The sequence below is a fragment of the Conger conger genome, chromosome 8 (assembly GCF_963514075.1).
Source record: "Conger conger chromosome 8, fConCon1.1, whole genome shotgun sequence".
Classification (NCBI taxonomy): Eukaryota; Metazoa; Chordata; class Actinopteri; order Anguilliformes; family Congridae; genus Conger; species Conger conger.
In genome coordinates this window covers 63,567,649-63,586,159 of record NC_083767.1, presented here as the reverse complement: position 1 = coordinate 63,586,159, position 18,511 = coordinate 63,567,649, and the positions used below count along the sequence as shown (strand labels likewise).

The window sequence follows — 18,511 nt, the reverse complement described above, 5'->3', positions numbered from 1 at the left end:
AGGGCCATGGGGTCCCAGGGGGACAGGGCCATGAGGCCCCAGGGGGACAGGGCCATGGGGCCCCAGGGGGACAGGGCCATGGGGCCCCAGGGGGACAGGGCCATGAGGCCCCAGGGGGACAGGGCCATGAGGCCCCAGGGGGACAGGACCATGAGGCCCCAGGGGGACAGGGCCATGGGGCCCCAGGGGGACAGGGCCATGAGGCCCCAGGGGGACAGGACCATGGGGCCCCAGGGGGACAGGGCCATGGGGTCCCAGGGGGACAGGACCATGAGGCCCCAGGGGGACAGGGCCATGGGGCCCCAGGGGGACAGGGCCATGAGGCCCCAGGGGGACAGGACCATGGGGCCCCAGGGGGACAGGGCCATGGGGCCCCAGGGGGACAGGGCCATGAGGCCCCAGGGGGACAGGGCCATGGGGCCCCAGGGGGACAGGGCCATGGGGTCCCAGGGGGACAGGACCATGAGGCCCCAGGGGGACAGAGCCATGAGGCCCCAGGGGGACAGGACCATGAGGCCCCAGGGGGACAGGGCCATGGGGCCCCAGGGGGACAGGGCCATGAGGCCCCAGGGGGACAGGGCCATGGGGTCCCAGGGGGACAGGGCCATGAGGCCCCAGGGGGACAGGGCCATGGGGCCCCAGGGGGACAGGGCCATGGGGCCCCAGGGGGAGAGGACCATGGGGCCCCAGGGGGACAGGGCCATGAGGCCCCAGGGGGACAGGGCCATGGGGCCCCAGGGGGACAGGGCCATGAGGCCCCAGGGGGACAGGGCCATGAGGCCCCAGGGGGACAGGGCCATGGGGCCCCAGGGGGAGAGGACCATGAGGCCCCAGGGGGACAGGGCCATGAGGCCCCAGGGGGACAGGGCCATGGGGCCCCAGGGGGACAGGGCCATGGGGTCCCAGGGGGACAGGACCATGAGGCCCCAGGGGGACAGAGCCATGAGGCCCCAGGGGGACAGGACCATGAGGCCCCAGGGGGACAGGGCCATGGGGCCCCAGGGGGACAGGGCCATGAGGCCCCAGGGGGACAGGGCCATGGGGTCCCAGGGGGACAGGGCCATGAGGCCCCAGGGGGACAGGGCCATGGGGCCCCAGGGGGACAGGGCCATGGGGCCCCAGGGGGAGAGGACCATGGGGCCCCAGGGGGACAGGGCCATGAGGCCCCAGGGGGACAGGGCCATGGGGCCCCAGGGGGACAGGGCCATGAGGCCCCAGGGGGACAGGGCCATGAGGCCCCAGGGGGACAGGGCCATGGGGCCCCAGGGGGAGAGGACCATGAGGCCCCAGGGGGACAGGGCCATGAGGCCCCAGGGGGACAGGGCCATGAGGCCCCAGGGGGACAGGGCCATGAGGCCCCAGGGGGACAGGGCCATGGGGCCCCAGGGGGACAGGGCCATGAGGCCCCAGGGGGACAGGGCCATGAGGCCCCAGGGGGACAGGACCATGAGGCCCCAGGGGGACAGGGCCATGAGGCCCCAGGGGGACAGAGCCATGAGGCCCCAGGGGGACAGGGCCATGAGGCCCCAGGGGGACAGGGCCATGGGGCCCCAGGGGGACAGGACCATGAGGCCCCAGGGGGACAGGGCCATGGGGCCCCAGGGGGACAGGGCCATGAGGCCCCAGGGGGACAGGGCCATGGGGCCCCAGGGGGACAGGACCATGAGGCCCCAGGGGGACAGGGCCATGAGGCCCCAGGGGGACAGGGCCATGGGGCCCCAGGGGGACAGGGCCATGAGGCCCCAGGGGGACAGGGCCATGAGGCCCCAGGGGGACAGGGCCATGAGGCCCCAGGGGGACAGGGCCATGGGGCCCCAGGGGGACAGGGCCATGGGGCCCCAGGGGGACAGGACCATGGGGCCCCAGGGGGACAGGGCCATGGGGCCCCAGGGGGACAGGGCCATGGGGCCCCAGGGGGACAGGGCCATGGGGCCCCAGGGGGACAGGGCCATGAGGCCCCAGGGGGACAGGGCCATGAGGCCCCAGGGGGACAGGGCCATGAGGCCCCAGGGGGACAGGGCCATGGGGCCCCAGGGGGACAGGGCCAGGATCAGATCAGATCAGATCAGATGCAAGTACTGAACATTGGGGGTGCTGCTGCCCTGAAATGGCCTAACACCAAATTCCAAAACCAAAATCTTCTCTGGTGACAGTCTTGGGACAAGTTGCCTAAAGTTTTCCCATATGAAATATACAGTATGCTCAATTGGATTCAAGTCAAGTGCATGAATTTTTTTAAATTTTTTTATTTTTTATTTTTTACAATTTTTGGCTTAAAAAAACTCCTTTGTTGCTTTAGCAGTATGTTTGGGATAATTTCCCTGCTGCAGGAATGAAGCAAAATCCAATTCGTTTTGAGGCATTTGCTTGAACTTGAGCAGATAAGATGCTTCTGTACACTTCAAAATTAATTCTGCTGCAGCTATCAGCATTTACATCCTCAGTAAGGACAAAAATGGGCCAGATTTACATCCTCAGTAAAGACAAATGAGCCAGATTTACATCCTCAGTAAAGACAAATGAGCCAGTACCTGTGGCATACATGGTACCTGGCCATCGTTTTTACAAATCACAAATTGTGAAATTCAGTGCCAAAGCAAGGACAAATATGGCTTTGTCTCAAATGTTAAGGAGGGCATAATCTAGGGCCTTCCCAGAACGTTTTTCGTCGCATTACAATGACGTTAGGATCCAGACCAACGTCAGGAGCTTGAATTATGCTCTTTTCCTCCTGCCATTACGGTAACCATAGCGCACGCTCTTTGTTCAACATCCGGAACATTATGTTATGGAGGAGGATGAAAGCTGTGGTAAAAAGGGAGGATAGAAAAGTTGTTTTTGTATTATTTAGCGATTCGCGCAGCCATACTGCTGAAAAACATTGTTGCCGTTAACGGAGATACTCCCTCAATTTCCTATTTTTTTGCATCGTGTTTACCGAACATTCACAACGGTAATTGGCCACTGTCTCTTGACCACGATTCTATGTCCTGTTGAAGATATGTGATCGCTTCTGCCTCACACCATGGTTCACGTCTCTCCTTTTTTTCTCGCTTACATAAGTTTTCTTTACCGAATCTGTTATTACAAATTGAATACTGATTTGGTTACAGTATTTACTATCTAGTTAACACACTGTGTGTGGAAAGTTAGCGGTTAGCTAACGTTACTTAAACTTGGATGGTGGGTTGTGTGGTTTAAACCAGGGGTGTCCACTCTTATCGGAAAAGGGCCGGTGTGAGTGCAAGTTTTTGTTTTTAGCCCGACAATACGACACCTATTTCGGCGAAGACCCCGTCGAGGTCTTGCTGCTGGGATAAAACAAAACAAACCCCAAAAAAACCTTCAGCTGAACAGCCCTGATTTAAACTAAAGCTGGCGCATCTCACGAACGTTAGCTATCAATATCTGATCTAGCTGACTATCAGGCACCTAGATATTAATAGACTATACAAATGACTATCTAGCGTTGAGCAGCGGAACATGGTTTGTGAGTTGGACAGAATAAGCTCTATGCCCAGCTGTCAAGAGGAGTAGTTGGATACAACTGACGAGTTAGTTAGCGATTTTGTCGGCACCCGAACTAACTGTATGTGTCTCCGGTCACAGAGTTAGCAGCCTTACTGCGCGGGGATGGCCGACTCCGTGAAGACCTTCCAATCACATCTGACGTCTGTGATGGACAGTCTGATCAGAGCGTCGGTGTGTGAGATATCGAAGCTCTTCCAGGACACGGTGAACGATTACCTTGTGGAAATATCACTGAACCGAAAAGAGAACGAGGCGCTGAAACTGAGACTCAGACTGACGGAGAACAAGCTGAGGAACGAGCGGAAGTACGGGATGGGCTGGGCTGCCAGCCGCCGCACGTCAGGCCTTCTGGTCGCGGACGACAGCGGGCGAAAAAAGCGACGGGCAGAAGTCCCCAGTGAGTTCAGTCCGTTTGCGTCAAGTGGGGGTGTTGCGGTACTACGTGATGAATACGCCTGATGTAGTGTCACTGTTGGCACCTGGCGCAGTTACGGAAGTGGCACTTCGCAATGCTAAGCTCTCGTGTGGACTGAGGTAACGTCAGTGATGTACCTCAAGCATTCCCACGACTCTTAAAGATTATAAGTGTGAAAAAATGAAATTGAGAATAAGCTGAGACCGTGCCACATCATCTCAAATATAACACTGGCTGTGTTACTGCATGCTGTGGGTGTTGTGATGTGTAGGCCACTCTGCTGATACTGCGGCCCTCCAGGACTGGAGTTAAACCCGCAGACACTGCGGCCCTCCAGGACTGGAGTTAAACCTGCAGACACTGCGGCCCTCCAGGACTGGAGTTAAACCCGCAGACACTGCGGCCCCTCCAGGACTGGAGTTAAACCTGCAGACACTGCGGCCCTCCAGGACTGGAGTTAAACCCGCAGACACTGCGGCCCTCCAGGACTGGAGTTAAACCCGCAGACACAGCGCCCCCTCCAGGACTGGAGTTAAACCTGCAGACACTGCGGCCCTCCAGGACTGGAGTTAAACCTGCAGACACTGCGGCCCTCCAGGACTGGAGTTAAACCTGCAGACTCTGCGGCCCTCCAGGACTGGAGTTAAACCCGCAGACACTGTGGCCCTCCAGGACTGGAGTTAAACCTGCAGACACTGCGGCCCTCCAGGACTGGAGTGTGAGGTTGCTGGTGTATCCTGCAGGACTCTGACTCCTCCTCCTCCTCCTGCAGGAGTGAAGCAGCGGGATGGCGGGTTTGGGAAGGACTGGGCCGGCAGCCCGTGGGGAGCAGCGGGCCCCGGGGGGGCGGGGCAGGGGCCACGGGAGGTGTTCCTGGTGCAGCTCCACGGTGGGGTAGAGGAGGAGCTGAGGGAGGAGGCCACAGACATCAAAGAGGAGGTGAGGAGCTGAGGAGCACACTCAGCGCTGCTGGAGCCTCCCCCCTGTTCTCTGTTTAAACATGGAGAGCAACTGTGCTGAATGTGCATGAATACAGCGATACTTATAACGGAAAATAAGCAGTACGCAGGCCTGATGGTGTTGGTTATAAATGGCGCTGTTTTCACTGGTTGTAAATGGCGCTGTTTTCACTGGTTGTAAATGGCGCTGTTTTCACTGATCTCCGATGGTGTCATGACGGTGTTATGTGGGCTTTATAGCGTAGCCGTCCTGTGTGCCTCAGTCCACAGAACCGGAGGGCGGGTACCGGCCCGAGTCACTGCGCCTCATACAGGAAGCCCTCCAGATGGACCCAGCTGACCAGAACCTGGGCCCGGGACCCAGGGTCCATGTGGAAGGTACTGTCGCAGAGCAACACTCTGGTTTGGTCTCATTTCTAATGAGTGAGTGGGTCAGTAACCTCCACTCAACGCATATCACCTGTTAATAGCAGCTACAAGCGAGGAGGGAGAGTATTTTGGGGGAAATTTTTATTTTTATTTTTATTCTTTTACATGATGTTAGTTTATGACAGTGGTGTCCAATCATAGGAGGGCCAATAGTATATGCAGATTTTCACTCCAACCAATCACTGCACCAGCTAATTAACTAATTAACACAGCTTCAACCAGAGAGGAGGGCACTAATTAGTGAAATCAGTTGGCACATGATTGGGCATCACATTACAGTCGTTGGACAGACAGTTTTATCCAGAAAACAACCATAGCCAGGGACAAGTGTGCACGTGGGCACCCCTGTCATAAACAAACGCCTGTCCATATCATCCAGGAAAGCATGGAAAAACAAATCCTAATTTACCCCGCTAAGACCCCTCCCGGTTCAGCGCTTGTAGCTACTATGGCTAAGTCTGGTACATTAGGTTCAGATGATTTAGAGCAGGAACGGGCAGCTCCAGTCCTGGAGGGGGCGCTGTGCTGCAGGATTAACTCCAGTCCTGGAGGGCCGCAGTGTCTGCAGGTTTAACTCCAGTCCTGGAGGGCCGCAGTGTCTGCAGGTTTAACTCCAGTCCTGGAGGGTGTATCTGCAGGTGTAACTCCAGTCCTGGAGGGCCGCAGTGCCTGCAGGTTTAACTCCAGTCCTGGAGGGTGTGTGTGCAGGTTTAACTCCAGTCCTGGAGGGCCGGTGTGTCTGCAGGTTTAAATATGACACATCATGTAAATGATTGGGCTAGTTAAATAATTAAGAGCAGAAGTCTAAAATTGAGAAACAGATGTAGGTGATGTTAAGCCCAGTCTACATCAAACAGCCAACTTCAAATGAGACGGGAGAGAGCTCAGAAAGTCAGAGGAAAAACTAGGCAGTCCAACACATGAACAAACGTTTCCATAACAATGACTCCGTCTGCTTGACCTTTATATGTGTATTTCATTTTGCTAGCTAACATTAACATTAACGTTGCATTGTCTATATTTATTGTGTATATTTATATATATTTATTGATTCTGTGTTTTTTTAGCTACATAACATTACCTATGAATCTGTCCTCTGAGACTCTTCTTGCTCCGCTGTCCAAAATTCAGCCATTTCTTTTCAATCTGCTGTGCTGCTTTGTGTTTGGTTAAGATAATTGGATGATTGGACAGTACACACTGCTAGGTATTTAAAAAAACCATCCCGTCCCATGTGGGTGTGTGCTGTAGACCCTGTCCCATGTGGGTGTGCTGTAGACCCTGTGGGTATGTGCTGTAGACCCTGTGGGTGTGTGCTGTAGACCATGTGGGTGTGTGCTGTAGACCCTGTGGGTGTGTGCTGTAGACCCTGTCTCATGTGGGTGTGTGCTGTTGACCATGTGGGTGTGTGCTGTTGACCCTGTGGGTGTGTGCTGTAGACCATGTGGGTGTGTGCTGTAGACCCTGTCTCATGTGGGTGTGTGCTGTAGACCCTGTGGGTGTGTGCTGTAGACCCTGTCTCATGTGGGTGTGCTGTAGACCATGTGGGTGTGTGCTGTTGACCATGTGGGTGTGTGCTGTAGACCCTGTGGGTGTGTGCTGTAGACCCTGTGGGTGTGTGCTGTAGACCCTGTCTCATGTGGGTGTGTGCTGTAGACCATGTGGGTGTGTGCTGTAGACCATGTGGGTGTGTGCTGTAGACCCTGTGGGTGTGTGCTGTAGACCCTGTCCCATGTGGGTGTGTGCTGTAGACCCTGTGGGTGTGTGCTGTAGACCCTGTGGGTGTGTGCTGTAGACCCTGTCTCATGTGGGTGTGTGCTGTAGACCATGTGGGTGTGTGCTGTTGACCCTGTGGGTGTGTGCTGTAGACCCTGTGGGTGTGTGCTGTAGACCATGTGGGTGTGTGCTGTAGACCCTGTGGGTGTGTGCTGTAGACCCTGTGGGTGTGTGCTGTAGACCCTGTGGGTGTGTGCTGTAGACCATGTGGGTGTGTGCTGTAGACCATGTGGGTGTGTGCTGTAGACCGGGCCTCACAGACTGGTCCCCCTGCAGGAGCGGTGGAGGCCGGGCCGGGGCTCCCCAGCGGAGGGCAGAGGGCTCCAGAGGATCCGGGGCAGCAGCAGCAGCAGCAGCAGGAGGAGGAGGAGGAGGAGGAGGAGGGGGCGGGGGTGGGGGTGGGGGTGGGGGTGGGGGTGGGGGTGGGGGTGGGGGACTGGGGGGCGGCTCTGCACCCTGGGGAGGGGGGTGGGGCTGAGGCCGAGGGGGAGGGGTTTGGGGAGCAGCGGCTGTGCGCGGGGGCGGGGCTAAACGGGCTGGAGGCGGAGCTGAAGGCGGAGCCGAAGGCGGTGGGCGGCGGCGATGTCGGCCATGTTGTGGGCGGCTTGGTGGAGAGGTACATCGGGCTGGACGGCATGTGCAGCTCGGAGCGAGACGCGGCCTCAGACCTCCCCGACCCCGAGTCTGCGTCTGCGTCTGCCTGCGCGTCTGCGCAGACGGCCGAGCGGGCCGCAGACGGGCTGCTGGGGTTCGGCTGGGCCAGGCCGGGGAGAGAGGGGCGCGGGGAGGCGGGCGTGGGGCTGGCCCCCTTCCCAGGCCCTGCCATGGGGCTGGGCGAGCTGGAGGACCAGGACCAGAGCTGTGGCGTCTGTGGGAAGACCTTCCTCCAGCCGGCCCACCTCCAGGCCCACATGCTGCGTCTGCACGGCGGAGAGACCGGCCCGGAGAGACCGCACCGCTGCACGGCCTGCGGCCGCTCCTTCGCCCAGCCCTGGGGCCTGAAGAGCCACGAGTGCGCCGGGGAGAGACTGGCAGAGAGACCGCACCGCTGCCCGCTCTGCGGCAAGCGCTTCACCCACTCCCGCTCGCTGGAGAGACACCAGCTGGTGCACACAGGGGAGAGACCGCACCGCTGCCCCCAGTGCGGCCGCAGCTTCAGCCGGCTGGGCAACCTGGAGAGACACCAGCGCATCCACACGGGGGAGAGACCGTACGCATGCGCACACTGCGGCAAGCGCTTCAGCCGCGTGGAGTATCTGAAGAGACACCAGCTGATCCACAGCGGGGAGAGAGACCACCAGCCGATCCACGGCGGGGAGAGACCAGCGCACCAGTGCCTGCAGTGTGGCATGGCTTTCAGCGAGCCAGAACTGCTGAAGAACCACCCCTGCATCTACAGCATCTGACCCCAACGCCCCCGTCCTACAGCATCTGACCCCAACGCCCCCATCCTACAGCATCTGACCCCAACGCCCCCATCCTACAGCATCTGACCCCAACGCCCCCATCCTACAGCATCTGACCCCAACGCCCCCATCCTACAGCATCTGACCCCAACGCCCCCATCCTACAGCATCTGACCCCAACGCCCCCATCCTACAGCATCTGACCCCAACGCCCCCGTCCTACAGCATCTGACCCCAACGCCCTCGTCCTACAGCATCTGACCCCAACGCCCCCATCCTACAGCATCTGACCCCAACGCCCCCATCCTACAGCATCTGACCCCAACGCCCCCATCCTACAGCATCTGACCCCAACGCCCCCATCCTACAGCATCTGACCCCACCGCCCCCATCCTACAGCATCTGACCCCAACGCCCCCGTCCTACAGCATCTGACCCCAACGCCCCCGTCCTACAGCATCTGACCCCAACGCCCCCGTCCTACAGCGCGTCCGCTATGGACTGCTCACTGCGCAGATACACAGCTACTGTTATTTCAGTGGTGAGTACTATGAAACAAAGTCATTAAGTACCATACATTAAGCACTATGTACGTACGTTTTACAGCCCGTTTTATAGTACATACCACTGAAATTAAAATACAATAGTTACCTAATAAAGTACCTGGTATTTACCCAGTAAGTACTATGTAATTAACAGGCTGTAAATGAAAGCGTTGCCCACCAGATGTCTGTCTGTTTTGTTTTGTATTTGGGGGAGTATTATTAAAAGGTATCTTTGTTAGAATGGTGGCTGTTGTGAACGTGCAGGCACCTCCACCTCCACCGTAAGCCTTCGCACGCACACAGCGGCTGTATTTGTGTGGACAGATGGCGGACAAAGTTGGGTGTTTTGCCCATAAAAGTAAAAAAAAAAAAGAAAAGGATTGTGCTTTATTTATGGATTTTTTAGTTTCGATTTCATATTCACTTGTTTCATTAAAATATTTGCTGATAACCATTTTGTCTTTTGTACCGTTTATTCAATGTACATCATTATGTAATATTAATAAATGTAAAATGTTATATTTGCTTGAAAATGTTGCCTCTGTATGTTTTTTTTCCCCATGTGTGGACACGTCCAAAATGTGGTATGCCTTTATTTTTATATAGATTTTCAGTAGTAAGATTTTTGCAGTGACTAGCTGCAGAAATTAAACGTGCTCAAGCAGTCTTTGTTCTTGACACTGTACCAGAGAAACTGCCTACGGATTTACTGACACAAATGTATATTTCACTGTATTACAAGTTTTACGGTAATCGCCACGATGACGGCGGCGGAAGTACAGTTCTGTGGAGATAGCCATACAGAGAGACAGGGTCGTCGTTCCTAAACAAACCGTGAATAGTTTCAGTCGATTTATTTAGTGTAGGAGAGTGCTGAAAGGGAAAGGCTAGTCAAGTCTATCTGTGCCCGAGTGTCACGGATGCACAAAACATGCATGAAAATGACTTTCGAAATCAGTTCGCCGCCGTCATGGAGATTCTGGTTAAAGATGCGGTGCGTGAGACCACCAAACTTTACGAAACGGGCGTCCGCGAACTCAGGATCGAAATGGCCCAAGTCAAGGAAGAAAACGTATCCCTCAAGGAGCGGCTCATGTATTCTGAAATTAGGTTGAAATACATGATGAGTTCAATAGAAAAAATCAAGCCGAACGAAAGATGTCAACAAAGTAAGTGAAGATTAAAATATAACGTTAGCCTATTGTGCGTTTATGATTCTACACCATGGTGCGAATAGCACGTATATAGCTGGCACTGACGTTAATGTTGCGTACCTCACAAGCTAGCTTCATGTTTTGATTTAATGTTTTGTATACTGTATTTTAGATGCATTGAATTTTCCCATTCTTTATGCAATTTCATAATATACCATAATATACTCCAGTCCTGGAGGGCATAATAATACATAATATACCCTTTTTTCTGGCTAAAATCCTTTAGCCAAATCCCAAGCTAGATGAGTAGCCTAATGACAGTTTTTTGTCATGTTTAGCATTCCACGACAAATTGAAATGGGGTCACGTATTGTTGGTGGAAAGCATGCTTGAGTTCATGTTGTCCATGACAATTCCGGAAAAAAAAGTGGAGGCCATACATTCGTATTTATATCGTATTAAGATCTGTCTGTCTGAGCTATAAGTTAACTACACCGTTAGGCAGAGGAAGACCAGCCGCAAATTAAGATGTTTTATTAAAAACCATAGTATAATTTTATAACACAAATATTTGTTATGTACATAGTCCACTAGTATCACTAGTTAGGCTACATGACATCTGGCAGCTATGCAAGCCGCGGCTGGGTGATTGAAAAGCAACCCCAGTTCACAAAACTTTACGCTGTCCTCAATATCTTGAGTTTTAAAGGCTAGTAGAAGTTGCAGAAGTCTCACTCAACGCAAGAATGCATGTCTGTCTCGGGCGTCTGGTTTGTGAGACTAGTTTCCGTTACTCTGATTGATTCTTGCAGTTATCCAGCTTAATGTTGGTAGTTCAGTTGAACTATCGACGATGACCCTGGTGTAAAATCCTGGTTTCAAAACGATCTTGAGCTGGTGAAGCCATGTTGAGCATAGAGCTGATCTAACTGGTCAACCAGCTGTGTCAAAACCTGAGCGGTTTTTTCAGACATCTGAAGCGCTGGTTTATTAACGCATCTTCGGGTATCTCGCATAATTGTGTGATTTGGGTGGTTTACTTTTCTTTAAGTTTTTTTAAGCTGAAGTTGTTGTTGTCTTAAAACTGTTGTATATTGCAATAATGCACTCGGAGTCGTGACTCACGGTGAGATTGCGATATTGCTGTGCTGATCTATTGAACGCAGTACGGCAGCGAAAATATCGCAAGGCAGGTTACTCCTTCGTCTGTATTATTGCATAATTGGTTATTATGACTGTCTGCGTACGTCCTGTAAACAACGCGTCTGATTTGGGCTGGCGTGACAGCCGAGGAGCGTGGCGGAGACCCCCCGCGGTTTCCTGATCCCCCCGGTCAGGCGGACGGCGATGAAGAGGAGGAAGAGGAGGAGATAAACCCCGCCGCCGCGCTGAAGGAAGAAAGCCCCGAGGTGCAGTTCGTTCTGATCAAACAGGAGGTGAGTCCAGCGACGGGGCCAGGCAGCCCAGCAGGGTCGGGAGGGAGCTGGGCTGGTTCTAGGCTTGTTTGACATAGAGGGTTGCCTCCGGCACCGTCTGCTAATGATAGTCGTTAGATTATCTCACACGTCACCCCCCTGCTTACTTCCCTCCACTGGCTGCCTGTCATGGCTCGCATCAAATTCAAAACATTGGTGCTAGCCTTCCAAACAGTTAAAGGGTCTTCCCCAGCTTACCGACAAAAAATCATCAGACCCTACACCCCTGCCAGACCTCTTCGTTCAGCCTCCACAGGCCGCTTGGCACCTCCCCCTCTCCGAACCTCCACATCACGCTCACGACTACTGTCTGTTCTGGCTCCACGGTGGTGGAACGAACTCCCCGTTGAGGTCAGAACTGAAGAATCTCCCCACCTTCAAGCGCAAGCTGAAGACACACCTCTTCAAGCAGCACCTCTCCCCATCCCTCCCTACCTCCCTGTGAACCTTAATTGTTGTCTCTGTGACTTGCTTTGTGTATCGGTATTTTTAGTTGGCTAGGTAAGCAGTGTTTGGATAGTTAACTTTGCTCACTTTTGCTCTGTTTGTTTGTTTCTTTGTTCTCAAAAAAAAAAAAAAGGCCCCCCTTATCTTTGTTGTACAGGTAGCAGTTGAAATTGTACTTCCCTCTAGGGTCTTTCAGCGAACTTATCACTGGTTATGGGTATGCACTTTGTTGTACGTCGCTCTGGATAAGAGCATCTGCCAAATGCCAATAATGTAATAATGTAATTTTTTTTATTTTTTTATTATTTATTTATTTATTTTTTACAAAAAGGTTCTTTCCTGTGTTTCAGGACTCTGACATTGAGGAGTGCTCACCTGGGACCCCTCCGATCCAGAGACGAGGAGGTGCAGAGACCCAACCAACACTGAGATACAACACTGAGATACAACACTGAGATACAGCACTGAGATACAACACTGAGATACAGCACTGAGATACAACACTGAGATACAACACTGAGATACAACACTGAGATACATCACTGAGATACAGCACTGAGATACAGCACTGAGATACAGCACTGAGATACAACACTGAGATACAGCTCCACACTGACACACAGCTCTGTGCAGCACTGACACACAGCTCTGAGCAGCACTGACACACAGCTCTGAGCAGCACTGACACACAGCTCTGAGCAGCTCTGAGCAGCACTGACACACAGCTCTGAGCAGCACTGACACACAGCACACACAGCTCTGAGCAGCACTGACACACAGCTCTGAGCAGCACTGACACACAGCTCTGAGCAGCTCTGAGCAGCACTGACACACAGCTCTGAGCAGCACTGACACACAGCACACACAGCTCTGAGCAGCACTGACACACAGCTCTGAGCAGCACTGACACACAGCTCTGAGCAACACTGACACACAGCTCTGAGCAGCACTGACACACAGCTCTGAGCAGCACTGACACACAGCTCTGAGCAGCACTGACACACAGCTCTGAGCAGCTCTGAGCAGCACTGACACACAGCTCTGAGCAGCACTGACACACAGCTCTGAGCAGCACTGACACACAGCTCTGAGCAGCACTGACACACAGCTCTGAGCAGCACTGACACACAGCTCTGAGCAGCTCTGAGCAGCACTGACACACAGCTCTGAGCAGCACTGACACACAGCTCTGAGCAGCACTGACACACAGCTCTGAGCAGCACTGACACACAGCTCTGAGCAGCACTGACACACAGCTCTGAGCAGCACTGACACACAGCTCTGAAATTCAGCGACGTTGTGATCACCGTAGTTAATGTTGTGTCCGCAGGTGCTGTGCTCTCTGCCTCTCTGGCGGCCGTTGCCACGGCGCCGGCGGCAGTCCAGGACCCCCTGCCCATAAAAGGGCGGGCCCGAGGGGCAACGGGGCGGGGTCACGCCCCTCTCCCGCCCCTTCCCACGTCCCGCTCCTGTCCCCGGGACCACCAGGAGGCCCGACTGCGCGGCAGAGCCAGCGAGGACCAGCAGGGGACGGGAGCTCTGTCAGGGGGTGGGGCAGAGCGGGGAGGGGCGGAGCATGGGCAGGAATGGGCGTGGCACGTGCAGGAAGGGGCAGGGCATGAACAGGAAGGGGCGGGGCTTGCATTCTCCCACCACTTTCTGGATGGGTGGGGCTGTGGGCCCGGGCTGCCACTCCAGCCGCTGCCCGGCAACAGTCGCCAGGGGCAGCCGGACGCGGCGGCGTTCCAGTGCGGCGAGTGTGGGCGTGTCCTGAGCTCCGCTGCTGCCCTGGACTCCCACCGGAGCGTCCACACCGGGGAGAGACCGCACCGCTGCACCCAGTGCGGGAAGACCTTCCCCAGCCTGCGGGGGCTCACCCGCCACAGCCAGGTCCACGCGGCGGAGAGACCGCACCGCTGCACCCAGTGCGGGAAGACCTTCGTCTACCAGTTCAGCCTCACCAAACACCAGCTGGTGCACTCCGGAGAGAGACCGCACGCCTGCAAGCTGTGCGGCAAGAGCTTCGTCTTCAAGTCCGACCTCACCATCCACACGCGCATGCACACGGGGGAGAAACCCTACGGCTGCTCCGTCTGCGGCAAGGAGTTCAAACACCGGCGGGCCCTCACGCTGCACCAGCAGGGCCACAGCGGGGAGAGGCGGCACCACTGCCCCTACTGCGCCAAGAGCTTCCTGGACCTGGGCAACTTCAAACGGCACAAGCGCATCCACACCGGGGAGAAGCCCTACGGCTGCCCCGTCTGCGGAAAGACCTTCACCCAGTCCGCACACCTGAAGAAGCACGTCCTCACGCACAAGTGACAGAAATACTCTTTTTATCTGCACATCTTGTGACCGCAACATCTGCTGTCTTACATCAGCTGACATCGTCTGTTATGCCATCTTGTGACAGCAGATCATGCGTATGACAGTGCTATGCCAGCCTTGTGGCAAGGAGGGGGTTAAGGTTTCTCTCTCAGAGAAGCCAGTTTATAGTCCAGCGACAGTCCGAACGTCATGGTGTTCAGCCCAGACCTTGATCAGCAGAATGAAGTGCTGGGCTCAAACAGGTAACAGCGGCCCTGTTTGGATACGGGGCACCCCTGCTGTCTGTAGATATCAACACGTATTTTAGTCTTGTACTGAGACGTCAAATTCTGTTCATATTTTGCTGAATAGTTTTTTGACAAACATAGTGCCAATGAGGTAAAACTGCTTGACTCAAGTAAACCAGCTGATATTTTCAACTTGAGAGCAAACGGTGACTCTTGTGACGAGACTAAAAGGGTTATTAAGACGCTCACTGATGCTGCCCTGATGCTGCTGGTGTGTGATTTATGAGCGTCCAGAGGTGGAGTTGATGGAGATTTAAATGTCGCAGATTTAAGTGGGTTTTTTTTTTTTTTCATTTGAAGAAAATAACCATCACTGCTTTTATTGTGTCGCCTGTTGGCTTTTTCTTTGGTCAATAAAGTTTTGAGCGCCATGATTGAAAGTTTCCGTGATGTCACCGCTCCGCTGGTGAATGAGACGATTAATGCGCACATACTGACAGATTCTCACGGACCGCAGTGAGCTGTGCGGTTATGTAGGAAAATGAGAATTTCAACATTCAGAATGTGAGTTAATATGAGAAAGTGTTGCTGGTGATGGGCAGGAGGGGCGTGAAACCCCATTGAACAGACTAAGGAGGCGGACCGGTCCAGAACAAAATGAGTCCAGAACCTTGATGATATTTTAAAAAGGCTTGCCCTTCCTGTCTTTTTCATTGCGAGTGATGTCACTTCCTGTGAAGTCTTTACACACATTAGCATACCTTAGTGGAACCCTTCCTGCACTCCCATGTTGGAGTTAGAGTTAGCCATTTTGGCTCCTGACACATATTTTGAGAAACAATGTTTTTGGGTCAGGGTTCGCTATTTTGGGTCCATAGTTTGAGAAACGCTGCTGTAGGTTTAGAGTTACCGTCTAACCTGACAAAACAAGAACATGCTACAGGGACTTGTACCTTTATTTAAGCAAATTTCACGCAATAATAAAACAGACAAATAATATTTCATATGTCCACTGCTGCTGCGGCATTCTTCTGTATCACAGACGGCCATTTTGCCACTGTCAGTGTGTTGTAACCGAGGCGACGGCAGAGATCACAGTGATGGAACCCTCTCGGATATGGAACGTGTGGTCCAGTAATAGCTGACTCCGGTGTTACTCGGTGCAGAAGTCCGACGTATTAGCCAGCTTTGTGAAACGCCCCCCAGGCATCCGTGCGGTTATTTCAGGCCGTGTCCCGCCCCCATGCGGGCGGGGGGCGTGCACCCGTGTGGGAACACGTGGACGGCCCCCCCCCCGCCCAGCCGCGCCGCCAGGTGCGTTTCCACGGCGCCCAGGGGCATGCGCCGGACGTCGTAGCCGCGCACGGCCCTCCTGGCCGCCGGGTCGACCGGCACCATGCTCTCGTCGCTGAGCGGGTCGTTCCGGCCAATGGCGGCGTAGGAGGGGAAGAAGGGGCGGAGCTGGGGCGGGAGGCTGGCGTTGAAGGCGGGGCAGCAGTAGGCCGTCCATAAGTACTCCGGCACGGCCACGCGCCCGGCGATGTGGCGGGGGGCCCGGTACGGCAGGGCCCCTGTCACCACGTACGCCTGGCCCATGCAGTGGGCCCCCAGGCGGGCCCACACCTCCCTCTCCAGGACGGCCCAGGGGCCCGAGTTCGAGTCCTTCTGCTGGGGCACCACGTTGGTGAGGGTGAAGGTGGCCCTCTGAGCCTCGCGGGTGGCGTGGTGCAGGCTGGGGCTCAGGTGGCCCCTGGTGTAGCCGGACTGGGCGTAATCCTGCAGCACGGCCTGGCTGTCCAGCACGTTCTGGTCCACCGAGCCGTTCTTGGGGAACCGCTGCATTTCCGGGCTCGCCTTGGAGTTCGCCAGCTGTGGGCGGATCCAGAGGACAGAACATGAGAACACATAACGACCAGAACCTCTCCTTCACATAACGACTAGAACCTCTCCTTCACATAACGACCAGACCCGCTTTCCTCACGTGTCCTGGTAAGGTATTCTACACAGTGACCAGTCTGCGTGGGAAAAAATACTTCCTAATTTCCATTTGTGCCCCCTAGTTCTAAACTCCACATAAAGAATCTCCTGTAGGCTTTTAAATTCACTGAAAGTTATTAACAATGATATCTCCCGTCTTTTTACTAAGCTTCGAGAGCTTCTTAAATCTTTCCACAAAAAATGTATCTTTCATACTAGGAACCAATTAAAAAAATTCCCTTCTTTTAACATTTTCCATAATGTCTACTATATATCTTTCTTATAATGTGGTCCCCAGAACTGAACAGAATATTGTGGTCTAACAAAGGCATTATAAAAGTATAACTTCCTTGGATATATACTTTTGGCTGTGCCACCATGCCATTTTGCTGCTACAGTGACACAGTGACTTTGAGCTTTCCCTGTAACTTCTATACCAGGAATCAATCTGGTTGCCCTTCTTGGAACCTTTTCCGGGGCTCTATTTCTTTCTTGCAGTATGGCCCCCAGACTGAAGTGCCCCGCCCCCTAGCTTACCTGAGGCTCGTACTTCCACCTGGCGGGGGGTCTCTTGCTCATCCCCACGGTAACCAGGTAGGCAGAGTAGAGTGCGGTCCTGTCCTGGCGCCGGTACAGGGTGGCGAAGTGATGCCGGTTCTTGTAGCGCTGGCAGATTTGGGCGTGGCCCTCTCCCCCCAGCCCGCTCGGGGGCTGGCCCCCGCAGAAGAAGCTGGGACAGGTGGAGAAGTCGCCCACCTCCCCCCACACCCCCCCCACACTCACCCACAGGCACACCGTCAGAGCCCCTCCGGCCCAGCTGAGGCCCATACCCCCCCCACGGGACCACTGCCTGTTCCACAACATAATGCAACTGCCCAAGAAACTCGATTTCTCTCTCCCTATCTATCTCTCTACCAGTCTTTTTCTCTTACCACACTTTCTTTCTCTATCACTCTTCTCTTACTTGCCTGCTCTATCTTTTTTTCTCTCTATTACCCTCTCTCCATCTATCTCTCCTTCTCCTGGATGGCAGGTCTTATATAGCAGAGCGGCAACCACTTATATTAGCCGCTCGTAATTTCCCCACTTCCCCTGGTGACTCAGCGCTCTCTGTCTCTCTGCTGATTGGTAATTTTGTCAGCGGTGTAAAATGCCTGGCTGCTCGGAAGCAGTCTTCTGAAATTCACCGTGGCCTGTCCGCCAAATGAGCTTCCGAATCCTCAACTGACCAAAACTCCCCTGATCTCAGCGGGAAAGGGATGAAAGAAGAAGTGCCAATGTCCTGACCGTAAAGCACACACTCATAGTACTCATATACTTGCTGTTTTTATTTGCTTGCGAATGTTAGTTTGGAAAGGGTTTTTTGACACACCAGTCAAACATAGTTAACAGCTCATTTGTATATCAAATGATCAGCGACCTGATGGAGCAGTGGCGTTCAGCAGAGCTGGTGACCTGCTGCAGGTGCAGCTCTCCCCGGGAACCACACAAACAGCAGACTCTGAAACAGCAGACTCTGAAACAGCAGACTCTGAAACAGCAGACTCTGAAACAGCAGACTGAAACAGCAGACTGAAACAGCAGACTCTGAAACAGCAGACTGAAACAGCAGACTCTGAAACAGCAGACTGAAACAGCAGACTGAAACAGCAGACTGAAACAGCAGACTCTGAAACAGCAGACTCTGAAACAGCAGACTGAAACAGCAGACTCTGAAACAGCAGACTGAAACAGCAGACTGAAACAGCAGACTGAAACAGCAGACTCTGAAACAGCAGACTGAAACAGCAGACTCTGAAACAGCAGACTCTGAAACAGCAGACTGAAACAGCAGACTCTGAA

The 18,511-nt window shown here is 54.2% G+C and overlaps 3 protein-coding genes across 4 annotated transcripts; 2 read left to right on the top strand and 1 right to left on the bottom strand.

The window, feature by feature from the left end:
- The first annotated feature begins 2,752 nt into the window (after window positions 1–2,752).
- Window positions 2,753–9,594, top strand: LOC133134566 (zinc finger protein 696-like). The gene is made up of 6 exons (XM_061250767.1): window positions 2,753–2,953; window positions 3,610–3,928; window positions 4,719–4,885; window positions 5,169–5,283; window positions 7,387–7,481; window positions 7,575–9,594. Exons 2-6 carry the CDS (start codon window positions 3,634–3,636, stop codon window positions 8,514–8,516), a joined length of 1,614 nt encoding a protein of 537 aa, XP_061106751.1. The 5' UTR covers window positions 2,753–2,953; window positions 3,610–3,633; the 3' UTR covers window positions 8,517–9,594.
- A 242-nt stretch (window positions 9,595–9,836) lies between these two features.
- Window positions 9,837–15,126, top strand: LOC133135387 (zinc finger protein 696-like). Of its 2 annotated transcripts, none has more exons than XM_061252350.1 (4): window positions 9,837–10,230; window positions 11,503–11,651; window positions 12,488–12,542; window positions 13,468–15,126. In XM_061252350.1, the coding sequence occupies exons 1-4, from the start codon at window positions 9,993–9,995 to the stop codon at window positions 14,457–14,459; spliced, it is 1,434 nt and encodes a 477-aa protein (XP_061108334.1). In that variant the 5' UTR covers window positions 9,837–9,992; the 3' UTR covers window positions 14,460–15,126. The 2 variants fall into 2 exon arrangements, with proteins under 2 accessions (XP_061108334.1, XP_061108333.1); XM_061252349.1 differs by having other exon boundaries at window positions 9,837–10,231; window positions 11,495–11,651.
- Window positions 15,127–15,910: 784 nt separating this feature from the next.
- LOC133134565 (endonuclease domain-containing 1 protein-like) lies at window positions 15,911–17,497 on the bottom strand. Its single transcript, XM_061250765.1, has 2 exons — window positions 17,207–17,497; window positions 15,911–16,561 (listed from the first exon to the last, which is right to left on the bottom strand). The coding sequence occupies exons 1-2, from the start codon at window positions 17,495–17,497 to the stop codon at window positions 15,911–15,913; spliced, it is 942 nt and encodes a 313-aa protein (XP_061106749.1).
- Between the last annotated feature and the right edge of the window lie 1,014 nt (window positions 17,498–18,511).